This window comes from Anser anser (genome assembly GCF_964211835.1).
Source record: "Anser anser genome assembly, chromosome: 1".
In the NCBI taxonomy this organism is placed as follows: Eukaryota; Metazoa; Chordata; class Aves; order Anseriformes; family Anatidae; genus Anser; species Anser anser.
The window spans coordinates 2,816,545-2,830,009 of NC_139720.1; the positions used below are offsets into that span (position 1 = coordinate 2,816,545).

The window sequence follows — 13,465 nt, forward strand, 5'->3', positions numbered from 1 at the left end:
AACCACTGCTGTGGTTGCACAAGTGAAAAGCAGCGTGCAATTATAATGTATTTCCAAATGCTGGCTCTTTATCCAGCTTCCATTATATCAATAAGCACCCTAGGGAAATGGTACTGGATATTTTTGTATGTCGTTAGACTGCGGGCTAACTGCTGAAGAGCGGGTTTGTTGGTGAGCTGTGCTATCTTTGGTCGGTGGCCCAGGGTTCCCATCTTTTTGCCCACAAAATTTCCCCGGGCCTTGAATTGCAGATGACAAAGGTCTATAGCTGTTGGTGGTCACTCGGCAAGCCCACGTTTCTTTTTTCCTGACCCAGTGTCAGGAATGCATGTGATAGGGAGGGCAGTAACAGGCATCAAATTATGTGAATGATGTGGCACAAGGTGAGTGTCAGAGGAGCTGTCTCCATCCTGCACCAGGATCTCATGGCTAGACACTGATGATAGGCACTGCCTGCAATTTGGTGGTCCTGCCACAGTTCACAGCACAGAACGTGGAGAGAAGGTTGTATGAGCCAAGTCCACGTGTCCCAGTGGAGTCAGAAGGGAGAGCTAGAGGTCAGAAGCAGAGATCCTGCTAGGAATGCAGGAGGTCAGAAGCAGATCCAATCCAGCTTAAGGGTACTGAAAATTCCTGGTGACAGATTTTCCTAGGACAACCATCTCTCTAGATTTTTAAATATATTGTGGAGTAGGATACACGTCCATTCTCATCAGGAAGCTCAGTCCTTGCTGTTGAGAAGATCTTGCACACAGGTGATGAAGAGACCCTGGGACCTTGCAAAGATTCAATTGCATATTGCTGTTAATTTCTTACTGCTGTTGGCTCCCTGGCTCTTCTGGCAACACAGGCAGTCGTAATGTATGCATTCCCTCCATCATCTGGAGTAGCCAAGCCTGAGATAACAAGAGTGAGAAGCCAAGTACCTGCCACTGTATGAAGACAAGGCTATTAGGCATTAGCTGTAAATCAAAGGCGAGAGACTTGGCTGTTGGGATAGCCTTTATCTCCAGTGAGTCTGGGGAATTGCTTTGGAGCCTGCTGAGATATCTGGAAAAAGGCCCTTGTGCTTTGATTGGGAAAGAAGATTTTGCCCAAGTGAAAGCAAGGAGGAACGAGGGATGGCTAATCCTTTACTGAAGTTTTTCCCAAAATATGGATTAGGCCATATTTGATTATCAGGGGCTGTTCCAGAGGCAAATTCCTAAAGCAGATGTTTTAGGGGCACTTGCAGATCAGTAGGAGCACTGTTTGCACTGTCCCCCGAATACCTTGCACTTTAGCCTGTAGTGCAATGCCCAGCACCTCTGCTGGGCAATCAGATGAGATCAATGAGGGAGGTGCTGTAATCAGAGCTCTAACCCTTCTGCAGAGTTTGGGGACTCGGTGAATCTCTAGAGACCTAAGCCAGCATGAGCCTCATAAAACCATCCTCTTCAGGAGCATTTGGATGTGTTCATTGTTTATTTGATAGGCTTAATCCTGGAGAAGGCAGATGCCTGCCAGAATCCTCCTGTAAATCAGGGCCATTCTTTGCACATCCTTCCTATTTCACTGGCGAACGTGACACTTGGCCACGGTGTCACTGCTGCAGATGAAACCTCTGGTTGCCGATGCAGGGAGAGGTGGCAGGAGCAGACAGCAGCCTCTCACCAGCTGGCTCCCCACTGCTCATCAGCCTGAGATGGAGAGGCAGCTGGTGGGACTCGGGAGGGCATTTATGCCCTGGGAGCTGCCAATCACTCTCACATGAAGATATTTTGGATATGTAAAGCACCTAATAAACCTGTGTTTAGCAGCTTCCCTGGGGCAGAGGGGCAGTGAGTAATATTCCCTCACTGGCAGGTGGAACATGATGCGGGATGCTGCTTTGACTCCATTCCAGCATCTCAACCACAAGGCCCCCCCTTCCTTTCTGAGTTACCTACAGACCACGCTGTGAATTTCTGGGTTAGATTTAACTGCTCAAGATGCAAGAATTGCTGATTGCTTTCCTGCCTCTTTAGATCTTCCCTTTGCCCCTCCCTGATATCCCAGCTGGCGTGCCAGCAGTGTTGCGAGCAGAGTGAATTCATGTCCTCACCTCTGCTTTCATTCTGGAAAGTCGTTAACGTGAAATTGCCAAGCAGAGAAGCTCCAGAGAGTTTAACGTGGCTACTTTATATTGCTGTTAGGAGTGTCTGGAATTGAAAATAAACCTGTGCTTGCAACTCCTGACCCTTTCATCATAAATCCAAATTTCCTTACGTGTTTCTCTTTGCTGAAGAAGATGACTGTATTTCTGCCTTTACTAAGATGTTGAGCGTGCAGCTGAGAGCCACAGCTGCACAGCAGCTAGCTGATGTTTATTTGTAGGGTTTCACTTGCTGGTATTTTTTTATTTTTGTAGACAATCCCTAGAGGAAATAATCCCAATGTGTTAAATGAAAATAGTTTTCATGTGATGTGTGACTCGCTGGCCTTACTCTTCCTCCAAGCTCCTTCTTGGGGGACTGTTGTCTGCCTTCAAACTGTAAATGTGCAGTTGCTTCTCCAACATCTGTGCAAGGGCACATGACTGAAAAGCTTGGCCTGATCTGCCCTCAACCACCCATTCATGTCTCAGAGGTTAAGGTGTGCTGTGATGGTCCTAGCTCTCATCTGAACTTCATCTTTTTAACGCACTGATTTCACTCTTCAAACTTGTTTTGGTGTTTGGATGTGTCCTTCCATAAATGATCTCAGGGAACTGAGATGAAATCTGTGGGCTTAAAGTTAGGTTTGTGTCTGTAGGTGGGAAAAGCATGATTTCAGCCCCATTAAAGTTAGGTCTGACTTCAGCTGGAGCCAGACCCAATCTGTTGGAGGAGGAACTAACCTGTGGCAATTGGATTAATTAAGCCTTAACAAGTTGGGGATGTGCTGTAGATGAACTACAGGTTATTGTGTTTGATGCTGGGATTTCTGGCTCTATAACCTCTAAGGGTTTTGCAGGCAGATAAGAGCTTATTCTGGCTATGTAAGCTCTGATATGCATCCACAGCAGTCATGCTCTAGCTAACACATCCTGGCTGTTGATAGAGTGCATTGCAGAGGATTCAATGCCGTATTCTTTCAGCCGCATAAGCTCAGAACTGTCTGGGTGCCTGGAGAACAAGCAGAAGTAGCTTGCACCTCCCTGAAAAATAACACAGGGAACTCCTGTCTGAGATACAATGTCCTGGGTCACATAGGAAGGTAGAACAGATGATTGCTGGGCCCCTTTTGGCCTCTAAACTACTTTGGGCTGTGCTGCTGGGAGGTAGCATACAATCACAGAATGCTTTGGAATGGAAGGGACCTTAAAGATCTTCTAATGTCTTTGCATTCCTCCCAAGCTATCTGTCCTTGCTTCCACCCTCTGTAGGCCTCCTCTTTCTGTTTGAATTTGTCCAGGAGCTCCTTGTTCATCCATGCAGGCCTCCTGGTGTTTTTGCCTGACTTCCTCTTTGTTGGGATGCATCGCTCCTGACCTTGGAGGAGGTGATCCTTGAATATTAACTAGCTTTCTTGGGCCCCTCTTCCCTCCAGGGCTTTGTCCGTTGGTACTCTTCCAAGCAGATCCCTGAAGAGGGCAAAGTCTACTCTCCCAAAGCTAGTGAGCTCTACCCAAAGGTAGCTCGACCCAAAGGTAGTGAGCTTGCTGTGCTCCCTCCTTGCTGCCCTTAGGATCCTAAACTACACCATGTCACGGTCACTGCAGCCAAGGCTGCCCTTGAGGTTCATGTTCCCCACCTTCCTCCTTGTTGGTGAGAATGGGGTCCAGCATAGCACCTCTCCTTGTTGGCTCATCTATCACTTGGATAAGGAAGTTACCATGAATGCTTTCCAGGAACCTCCTGGATTGCCTATGCCCTGCTGTGCTATCCCTCCAACAGATAGCAGGGTGGTTGAAGTCTTCCATGAGGACCAGGGCTTGTGAACGTGAGGCTGTTTCTATCTGTCTATAAAAGGCCTCATCTGCTTGGTCTTCCTGACCAGGTGGCCTGTAGCAGACCAGCACTATAATGTCCCCTGTCCCTGCCCTCGCTTTAGTCCTGACCCATCTGCTCTCTGCCAGCTCTTCATCCATCTCTAGGCAGAGCTCCTTGCGCTCCAGCTGCTCATTGACATTGAGGGCGATGCCCTCTTCTCGCCTCCCCTGCCTGTCTTTCCTAAACAGCCTGTGTCCTTCCTAACACTCTAGTCGTGGGAGCCATCTCACCACGACTCCACAATGCCAATGAGGTCATAGCCCTGCAGGGTATGACATCTCTAACTCCTCTTGTTTATTACTCCTGCTACCTGCATTTGCATAGAGGCATTTGAGTTGGGCCCCTGATGAAGTTGACTTCCCAGCTGGAGTGGAAGGAATTCCTTCGTGCTGCTCTTCAGGTGCTCTTCTGCTGACCCATGACCCTTCTCCAGGCTCTGGGCATCTATTGCTGACACTGGCATCAAACTGGGAGGAGTGGGATGGATTGGGATTTTCCTCACCTGGCAACTGTAGTTTAAAACCCTCTTCACCAGCCTGGCAAGCCTATGACTGAAGATGCATTTCCCCTTCTCTGACAGGTGAACCCCATTAGCCCCCAACAGACCAGGGTTCTCAGAGAGAGTCCCATGGTCTAAGAAGCTGAACCTCTGGCTGTGGCACCAGTCCTGTAACCATCTGTTGATTTGCCAAATTCAACTGGCTCTTTCAATCCCCTTCCTTTTGAATGGGGGGATTGATTAAAAAACTGCCTGCGGTCCTGAGTCCTTTCCTGCTGCTCCCGGGGCCCTGTAATCCCTCTTGATGCTCCTCAGACCGCTCCTGGCTGCCTCACTGGTGCCCACGTGAAACAGCAGCAGCAGATAATAGTCCTTAGGCTGTATGAGGCTTGGTGGTCTCTTCGTGACAACCTTGGTATGAGCCCTCAGTAAGCAGCAAAATTCCCTCAAGAGCAGCTCAGGTCAGCAGATGGGCACCTCTGTACCTCTCGGAGGAGAGCCTCCAGCTGCTGTCACGCACAGCCTTTTCTTAGCAGGACTGGTTGTTATGTGGGGAGCAGACTGGGCTGTTTTACTCAGCCCCAACCCCCTGAAACAGGTCTTTTCAGACAGCAGAGGGATGAAATGCTTCTGTAAGGGCACCTCAGGCTTTGGGGGAAGGCCTTTCCTCCTGCTGGTCCTCATCGTTTTCAGCTTCCCCTCTGTGGTGCCATTGCCCAGGCCCCTTCCCTCCCCACTCCGCCTTCTGTGAGTGCTGCTGAGGGAATTTTGGGCTGTTTGGCCATGGGCTGTGTCCCTGCTGCAGGCTGACAGGATCCAGATAACTCCTCCTCAGCCTCCCTGCGGCTGTGTGGCCTTCTCACAGCCTCCTGCAGCTCGCCCACCAGCTGCAAGAGGTCCTCCACCTTTGGCAGGCAGGCAGGCCTGCCACCAGCCCCTGCCCCGGGGAAAGGCCGCTGCTGAAGGAGCAGGGACTCCGTTACTACAACTAGCAAGAGCTTCCAGCCTCTGCCAGTCTCTTGAGTGTCCCAGGGGCTTTGCTGTGCCAGGGGGACCCCTTGGCCTGTGCCTGCTCTGCTGGATTGCTCTCTCTTTTCACTGCTTGACAGAGTCATTTGCTGTTTGAGGTGGATGTGCTGCATCCTAGGGAAGTTGTCTGCTGGTCCTATCGAGTTTTTCACCCTCTTGGTAGAGAAGAAAGAAAGCTGTTTTGTATTTCTCATTTTCTTCCAGCACCATGGCAAAACAGGGTTTTCCCTTGCCCCTTTTTCTGCCATTTGTAGAAGGTGTGGGGATCTTTTGCTTTCAATCTGAAATGATTCTTCCCTCAGCTTGTCAAGTGTTTCTGGGCAAACTGACTTCAAATCCTGGATTCTTTTCAAATCCTGCTTCTGTGGGATAATTCAGGTTGGAAGGGACCCCAGGAGGTAACCCAGTCCAGCTTCCTGCATTAAGCATGGTGCATGCAAGGCTTAGGCTCGGGGGACTTCTGGAGTCCTTTTGCTGTCACTTGCTGTACCACAAGGTGATCCAGTGCATTCCAGGGTTGAAAGGATGGTTTGTTCTTCAACATACCTCCTTTCCTTGATTATGGGGATGATTTAGGTGACTGCTGTAGGCCACTTTTTAAGATTTCATGTTGTTGAAGCTAGGTGAGGTGGATCCTGTGCCAGGTGATGTGTCAGGTAGCAAACTGGGGAACAGAAGGCTGGTGACACTGCATCAGACCAACATGCTGCTCCTCCACCTCAGTGTCCCACACCTTGCAGAAAAATCTGGGTAGTGTTGCTGCTTCTGACATCTTTGGTACTTCCCGGGTAATCAAGCTGTGTTTCTTTTTTTTTCTTTTTTTTTTTTTTTCCTCCTTTTCTTCCTGAGCTACATAATGAAACCGGGCATGTTCTCATTATCCACAGAAACACTTGACTCCAGCAAGCCTCGCTGTCATGGGGGTCTGCAGTGTGGTGATCAGCGCGGTGGTGCTAGACCTCAGATGAATTTGGTCTTTGGATCTGGGATGCAGATTTATCTTAAATTTTGTGCTAGCATTGTAGACTAGCAATATCCTGTCTGCAGCTCATAAACGCTCTTGATCTGATCTGTAATTGCACTTTGAGATGGTGTTTTAACTCCAAAAGGGCAGTCCTCAAACACTAATGACTTTTGCAGGCCAGAGCTCAGGCTAGCTCTTACTAATGGCTGTTTGAATTCCTTGTAGATTTTATTTGTTTATAAATACATTTAGGACACATTATTCTTCCATTCAGCAAAAACATCTGTAATTATTTCCCGTAATTGCTGGGTGAGGACAAAATGAATCAACGCTCAGGCTTTTGCTGCCTGTGTGAACTCAATCAAGGAGCAGCACATATTCTAGCCATGCTTCCCAGAAGATGTGATCTCAGATAAAAAGGATGGTCGTAGCTCTTCTTTATCAATATAAGAAAATCCGGTGACTTTCTTGTAGACTGAATTATTGCTTTTCTAGGCCTTAGCCCAAAAAAAAAAAAAAAAGTGGGTGCTTAGCTTCAGATGTATAAGTGGTCACACTGAAGTCAATAAAGTCTAATTGCTTTGGCAATTGCATGCTGTAATATTTGAAACTTCATCTTTATTTGTGTTACTCTGTGGGACCTTCACACTGCCAACCTGTATTAACCTTACCTGTTTTCCAGACCGTGCTGTGAGGTAGGATAGAAGAGTTGTCCACATTGTTTTGCTGTTGCTCTTCTGTAACTCCCTCAAGTTGAAGGAAACACCATCTTATTTGCTAGTGTAGATTTAGCTCAGTGGTTCTTATTCTGGATCCCTGGGGAATGATGTGCAAACATTACTTTTGACAGACCTAGAAATGTTTAAAACTTTCAACAGACTTTGAGTGTGAGGTAAAAGAGACTGGTAAAGTAGTAGGAAAAATGCTTAAAATAATATATCCTTCTGGGCTGTCATTCAAGAGAAACAAGTTTCCAGTGCTCCTTCTGTCTGTAACTCATCATGAGACTTTGGACAATTTATTTCCACCTTTGTAATCCTCTAGTCCTGCCTTTGCCATCAATTTGTCAGTCTGCATAAATTATAGGCAAGTTGCATAATGTTGTCCCCGGTTGGATGGATACTTCGCAGATAGCTAAAGAATTAGTGGCTTCACTTTTTCATGCTGTCTTTCTTGTTGTTTCCAGCTGTTAACGATTGATGACAATTTCTGTGGCCTGGATATGAATGCCCCGTTGGGAGTATCATCAATGGTGCGTGGGCTCCCCATTTTCACTGAGGACGGAGACAGAATGACATCCGTGATTGCCTACGTCTACAAGAACCACTCCCTGGCTTTTGTGGGAACCAAGAGTGGGAAGCTCAAGAAGGTAAGACCTAACGTGGTCCTCTAACTCTTATTTTCATGTTCTTATGGAGATTGGCAGTGTTTTGTTGAGTGTGAGTGCAGTCCTTATTGTAAGATACATCACCTGCATTGAGGATGGCAAATGTAGTTTTGGTTGGCAAAAAATTACATTTGACCCCTGAAGAATAAAGCTGATGTGAGGAAGGAGAAAGGCAGACTCCCAAACTGTTTTTATCTGCAAAAGAATGTCTGAAGTCAAACCACGTACAGACTTGATGCAGTTTAAATCCAATGGATTTTTTTGTGTTCAGACCATCTCTAATTAAGTAGTTGATCACATGGTGCCTGCTGGAGAAAACATGATTGTGCCTGAAGTTTGTTAAGAAGCGGGATTCGTGCTCTGGAGGTCTTTCTTCAGAGCAATGTGACTGGACCGTGACTTCACCACAAGCCCAGCGTGGGATTAGTGGTTTCTGGGTGCTTGCCCTGAAGGAAGAGTGTTTCCAGCAAAAGGAAGATATCTGAATGATAACGAGCTTTATGTTGGTGGAGTAACCATGGCTGATGCCACAGAAATAAATGCATTCTTTATTGTGTTTGAGCTTATGTTCCTCACTCTGCATTCTCATGAAAAATATGCCTGTTGGACAGCTGTAGCTCTGTTGTGTAACAGCTGCTGTAGTACATCATGTAAGGTGGTAGTAGAGGGCTTAAGAGGTGGAAGCTGGGAATTTTTTACCTGTGCTTTTGGTAGGTGCTTTTCTATAAGCAGCAGAAGGTGGTAGAAGTGGTCTTGTGTTAATGATGGGCAGCACATCCTTTTCAACACCTCTGTGCCAGTCTGGCAATGTTTGAATGCTTGGGCTGGGCATGTTGCAAAATATTATGTGTGAGGAGATTGTGGCTTTGTGGGAATAATGGAGCTGGGTGAGACAATGAGAGAGGAGGTTGGACAGAGCCTTGGGGGTTGCATTGGGTGTTGACACCTCTTTGAAATCCTTTTTGCAAATAATATCTTCAAGTTGGGGAGGTGATGGTGCTATTAAAAGGTTGCCCATATGGTTTGTATGAATGACGGACAGAGTGGAAAGGAAGAAGAGAGTCATTTGTTCACGGATGCATAAGGAAGATCTAGGATCTCTGGTTTTGTTCCTCTACCTGCTGCTTCAATTGAAAAGGTTATCAAAGTTTTAAGCTCTGATGGCATGGCCCCCATGCTGTGTGAGGTTTGTAAGGGGAACAGGATCGTGCCCACTGACAAACATCTGCGGTCCTGTTCAACAGAGGAAAGGCTGCTGATGCTTTTGTAAGGAGTAAGGTGCGGTGTTTTTTTTTTTTTTTTTTTTTTTTAACAGTCTGTTCAAGCGTGTGGAAAAGGAGCCAAATAGTTTTTTAAACCATTGTAATAACATAATCTCCTCCCCTGACTAATTAGGTTTTGCTTCCTTGTCATCTATGATATCATAATAAGCTGTTTAGTTCTCCAGCCAGTCTCTTGGGGAAAGAAATAGGACAGCTGAGATCTGAATAGTAAATATCCGGAAGACCTAAATGGTTAAGAATGACGCTGCTTCTCTGCACTTGCAAGCATTTGGTTTTTCTTTTGGCTCCAGGAGAAGCAAACTCAGACATAGCTCTGTCTTTGCCTTTGCAGGTCACATTGCAGAATCCAACATCTCCTCTTTTTTTTAAAAGGGGAAAATAGGAGTGAGAAAGCTTTTTGTTTTTTACCGAGCGTGGTGCGGAGTGGGGACAGCCTTATAGGGTAAAGAATGAGAAGAGGCGAGCTGAACTAACTGATGTAACTTGAGAAAGCTGCGTTTTATTCTCTTTTTCCTAACATGATGAATGTTCTGTCTGCGGTAGTTAGTGCGGTGGGTGTGTGTGTCAGAGCAGGGCTGGAGCCATGGGCTGAGATCTTCATGGGCTGAGTAATTCTCCATCAGGGAGGCGGCATGCAAAGCTGTCAGTGCAAAATAAAGCTCCCCCAAACTCAAATGGTTGTTTTGGACCAATTGAGCCTGAAAACATTTACTTCCTGCAGGTTCAGCCTGGTCCTTGCTATGACTTCTGCAATCACTGACTCTCCTCCAGGGCTCTTGAAGGTATCTGAGCTCAGGACACCAGCCTGCTTTCCCCTCCAAGGGCCACACGAGGCCAATTTGGCACTCAGATTTTTTTCACTTGATATTCCTTGATCCCTGCCAAGACTTCATGGCCTTTCGAAGCTTTGTTTTCCATCCTGGCTCATCAAACAGGTGCTTTTGAATAGGAAGCAAGGGAAATACTGTGTTGGTAATTGCAACTCCTGCACAATCCATTACGTTAAAATGAAGTTTGATTTATGTTTTAAAAAAAAATGCATATGGGTAAATTGAAATAAGCTATACGAGATGAGATTAAGCGCTGTGTACCAGTGGACGAAGTCCAGGGGCTGTCATTTTCCTGCTGCCTGCTGGGTCCTGCCACGCACAGCACGTACTGCTGCTTCTCCTGGTACTTGGAGAGGCCACGGTGAAGTGTTTCTGGCTAGCACAAGGAGATGGGTTATTAGATTATCTTCAACATAGCAGAATCTGCTCAGCTGTTGTGTGAAAACTCACTGCAAGTAATTAGAAGGCGGTTTTGGAGAAACTTCCCTTATTTTTTCCTCCAGTTTCAGTCTTTTTCTCTGTTTCTATTTTTATATGAAAGATACAGACCACGTATCAGATTTTGATGCATGCAGTCCGTGGAAGTGCTGTGAAATACTCGCAGTCATAAAGCACTATCTGGTAGTTGATATACAAATGTCACGTGTCAGAGGAATTTATCCAGTGGCACACAAACCTGAAGTAAAATATTGTGCTTTACAGGAACATATCATTAAAATGAAAACTAGCAGCATATCAGGAATCTGCCCGTGTAACCAAGACAACAAAGAGAGAAAGAAAAGGAAAAACCGAGATAGAGATAGGGTAGGAAAAGACTGAGTGAAACAGAATGACGAGGCTGGCCCCAGCTATTTCACTGCCCTGGGCAAAATACATTTTGCAATCCTCTCTCCTTCACACAGCTACATGTGCAGACCAACAGGAAAGCTCTGAATAATGTGCTGTAGAAATATGCCCTACAAGTTGCCAGCTTGTCCACAGCGCAGTGTGGCCCTGCAGAACGGTGATATAAATAGGAGAAAAATGCAGAGCTATGAGAAGGAAAAAAATTGTCCCTGTCCGTATCTTGTGGTGGAAACCACAGCCTGTGGATTAAAGGGCTGCTGGGTGCTGGTGTCGTTTTGGGGGTGGAGAAGGTGTTCCAGGGATAAGTGGGTTGGGAAATGGACACATTTAGTTCTTTGCTCTCCCAGAAGCTTCTGGTATTCCTCTGTTTCCCTCCTGCAAAGGGAAGGAAGTACTTTGTTTGCTCTAAGGAGTGTCAGGGGAAATTAATGTACTAAATGTTGCAAGGGGCTCAGGAACAAAGCGTTAGTGTTGTATCAAACAGCTCAAACAGGCAAATCAGGTGAGATGGAAAACACAGCTCCTGACCACTTGTGGGCATTGAAGATGCTGCGGTACTTTTTAATGAGAAATATTTCATCTTGCACGCTTTGGTCAGATCCCGTGTCTGTAATTACCTGCTGTCCTGCAGCGTTCCCTGTGCCTCCGTACTGTGCTGGTAAGCACTGCCACAGCTTTAGGATGCTCCAGGGTGCTTGGTGGGCTTTGAAGGCAGAGTGAGCTCCTGCGTATGGTGGGAGGTGCTCGATCCTTATTCACTTGAATTTTTAGTGATTGCTTTCACGAGATATGAAGGTTTGTTTTGTCTCTCTGCAAACTGCAGCCCAGCCACCCGTCAGGAAGAGGAGCTATTCCTGGGTGTGCGCTTCTTACAAGCACTGTGCTGTGAAACATCTGGGTGCAGAAGCCCACTGGCTTTCTTCCCCTTTGCATGCTCCTTCATTCCACGCTTAGTTCTTCACTCTGGCGGCAGGAGAAAGCTGGAGGAGGACGCACAGAGGTGCTCTGCATACTTTTGTATTGTTTCAGATCTTTTGTTCCTAACATGTCTGGCCAAATGATGTTCCTAGTACCCGTCATTGCCAAGAGAATGTAGCAGTATTCAGTATTCCTTGTACATTTTCCCTAGATGTGTAACTTACAGGTCATTGCTTTTGTGAAGATAGTTTCCATGCTGAAAAAAAAATACAACTTACCTGCGATTATTCTCTGTACATGTGCCAGGTGTAAAGGCCAGTTTAACATTTACAAATGTCAACTTGGGAACAGCTCTAGGAATTGCACCTTTATTCAAAACAAAGCTATTTGTCCATTTTGAAATGCTTACTTGAAACTGGAGTAGTAGTACTTTACATTTGTTTGAATCTTCCCCGTAAGAAATACTTTTTATTCCGTCTAAATGTTTCATTCAAAGCCTTCTCTATGCTAAATTCCTTGCAGAGAAAGAAATTGGGCTTAAACAGCAGTCCTTTCACTCTGCGGCCAATATTCCATTTTTCATAAAATCTCATCAGTTTGAGGGCGTTTTAGATGTGGACTGCCATTTTGGGTAAAGGTTTCCATTCACATTAGACAGTTCTTCCCACCTGTTATCACCGCTATTTAGTAGAAAATTTTCAATATCAACCAATTTTGTGAACCACCCTGTGGATTATCCCGAACTTTTGAGATCCTGCATTCTTTGAATGCAAAGCAAAACATCCTGGGGAGAATTTTAAATCTGAGAGCTCAGATTGCCAATTCTGATTTTGGGCCCGTGTTTCAGTTGCGTTGCGGAAGGTTGGCTTTCTCAGATAAATAATTGGGATGGAAACATTGTATGGCTTAGTCTTTGCTGTTTTTTGGCCACGCAGCTGTGGCTACCTGGTCCCATCACCTGTCCAACAGTTCTTCAAGTTGTGTGCTTTTTACAACCACTCTGCCTTGAAAGCTACAGGAGAAGTCAGCCAGTTGCTGGTCGAAGATCCCCCTTGGTCGGTGGTAGAGTTGGTAAAGGAGCCCTGAAGGTCACCCAAGCCTGCAGCTTTATCATCACCACCAATTGCTATGATGATTCGCTCTTGCTGCAGTCATTGCCCAGCACAAGATGGGATCCCTTTCAGCACAGGGTATGTCCTGGTGGGTTAAATCCTGGTGGGACTGGCAGGGAGTCAGATCCTTCCACAAAGCTGGGCTGCCAGCAAGTGCCACGGGTGTGCAGCAGAGGAATGAAAAGGAGTTTTTCATGCAAAACACGTTGAGCAAGGCAAAACGGTGCAATATCACCACAGGTGATAGAGCTCTGACCAGGTTGGTGATATCACAGTGTACCCACATGGAGAGGGGAGGAATATCTCCTCATTCTCCTCCAATACATTGCTTCCTACCCATTGAGCTGGATCTAATGAGAGTAAGCCTTGGTTTGTCACACATAGTTTTGTGGGCTCCTGATAACTGCAGGAAAAGACAGAGATTCTCACTGTTTCTCCAGGCGAGGGAGTTTCTGAATATGCACAAGACGAGAAACCCTGCCCTGTTTAGATGTTCCCTGGAGGATATTTTGCTGCTGACAGCTCTGTGCGAATGTCAGCAGGGAAACTCTGCTTCCTTCTCCTTCCCTCTGCTGCTTTGTAGGAGTCAGATTTTAATTTTTTAT

General features: G+C 46.3%; 1 protein-coding gene across 14 annotated transcripts in view; it reads left to right on the top strand.

Annotated features, from left to right (window-relative positions):
- PLXNA4 (plexin A4) overlaps positions 1–13,465 on the top strand; it is a 423,229-nt gene that overhangs the window by 39,709 nt on the left and 370,055 nt on the right. For all 14 annotated transcript variants that reach the window (XM_083813595.1, XM_083813609.1, XM_083813596.1 and 11 more), the window contains exon 3: positions 7,671–7,853. In XM_083813595.1, the coding sequence (XP_083669721.1) occupies positions 7,671–7,853 (183 nt within the window). The remainder of the gene's footprint in view (positions 1–7,670; positions 7,854–13,465) is intronic.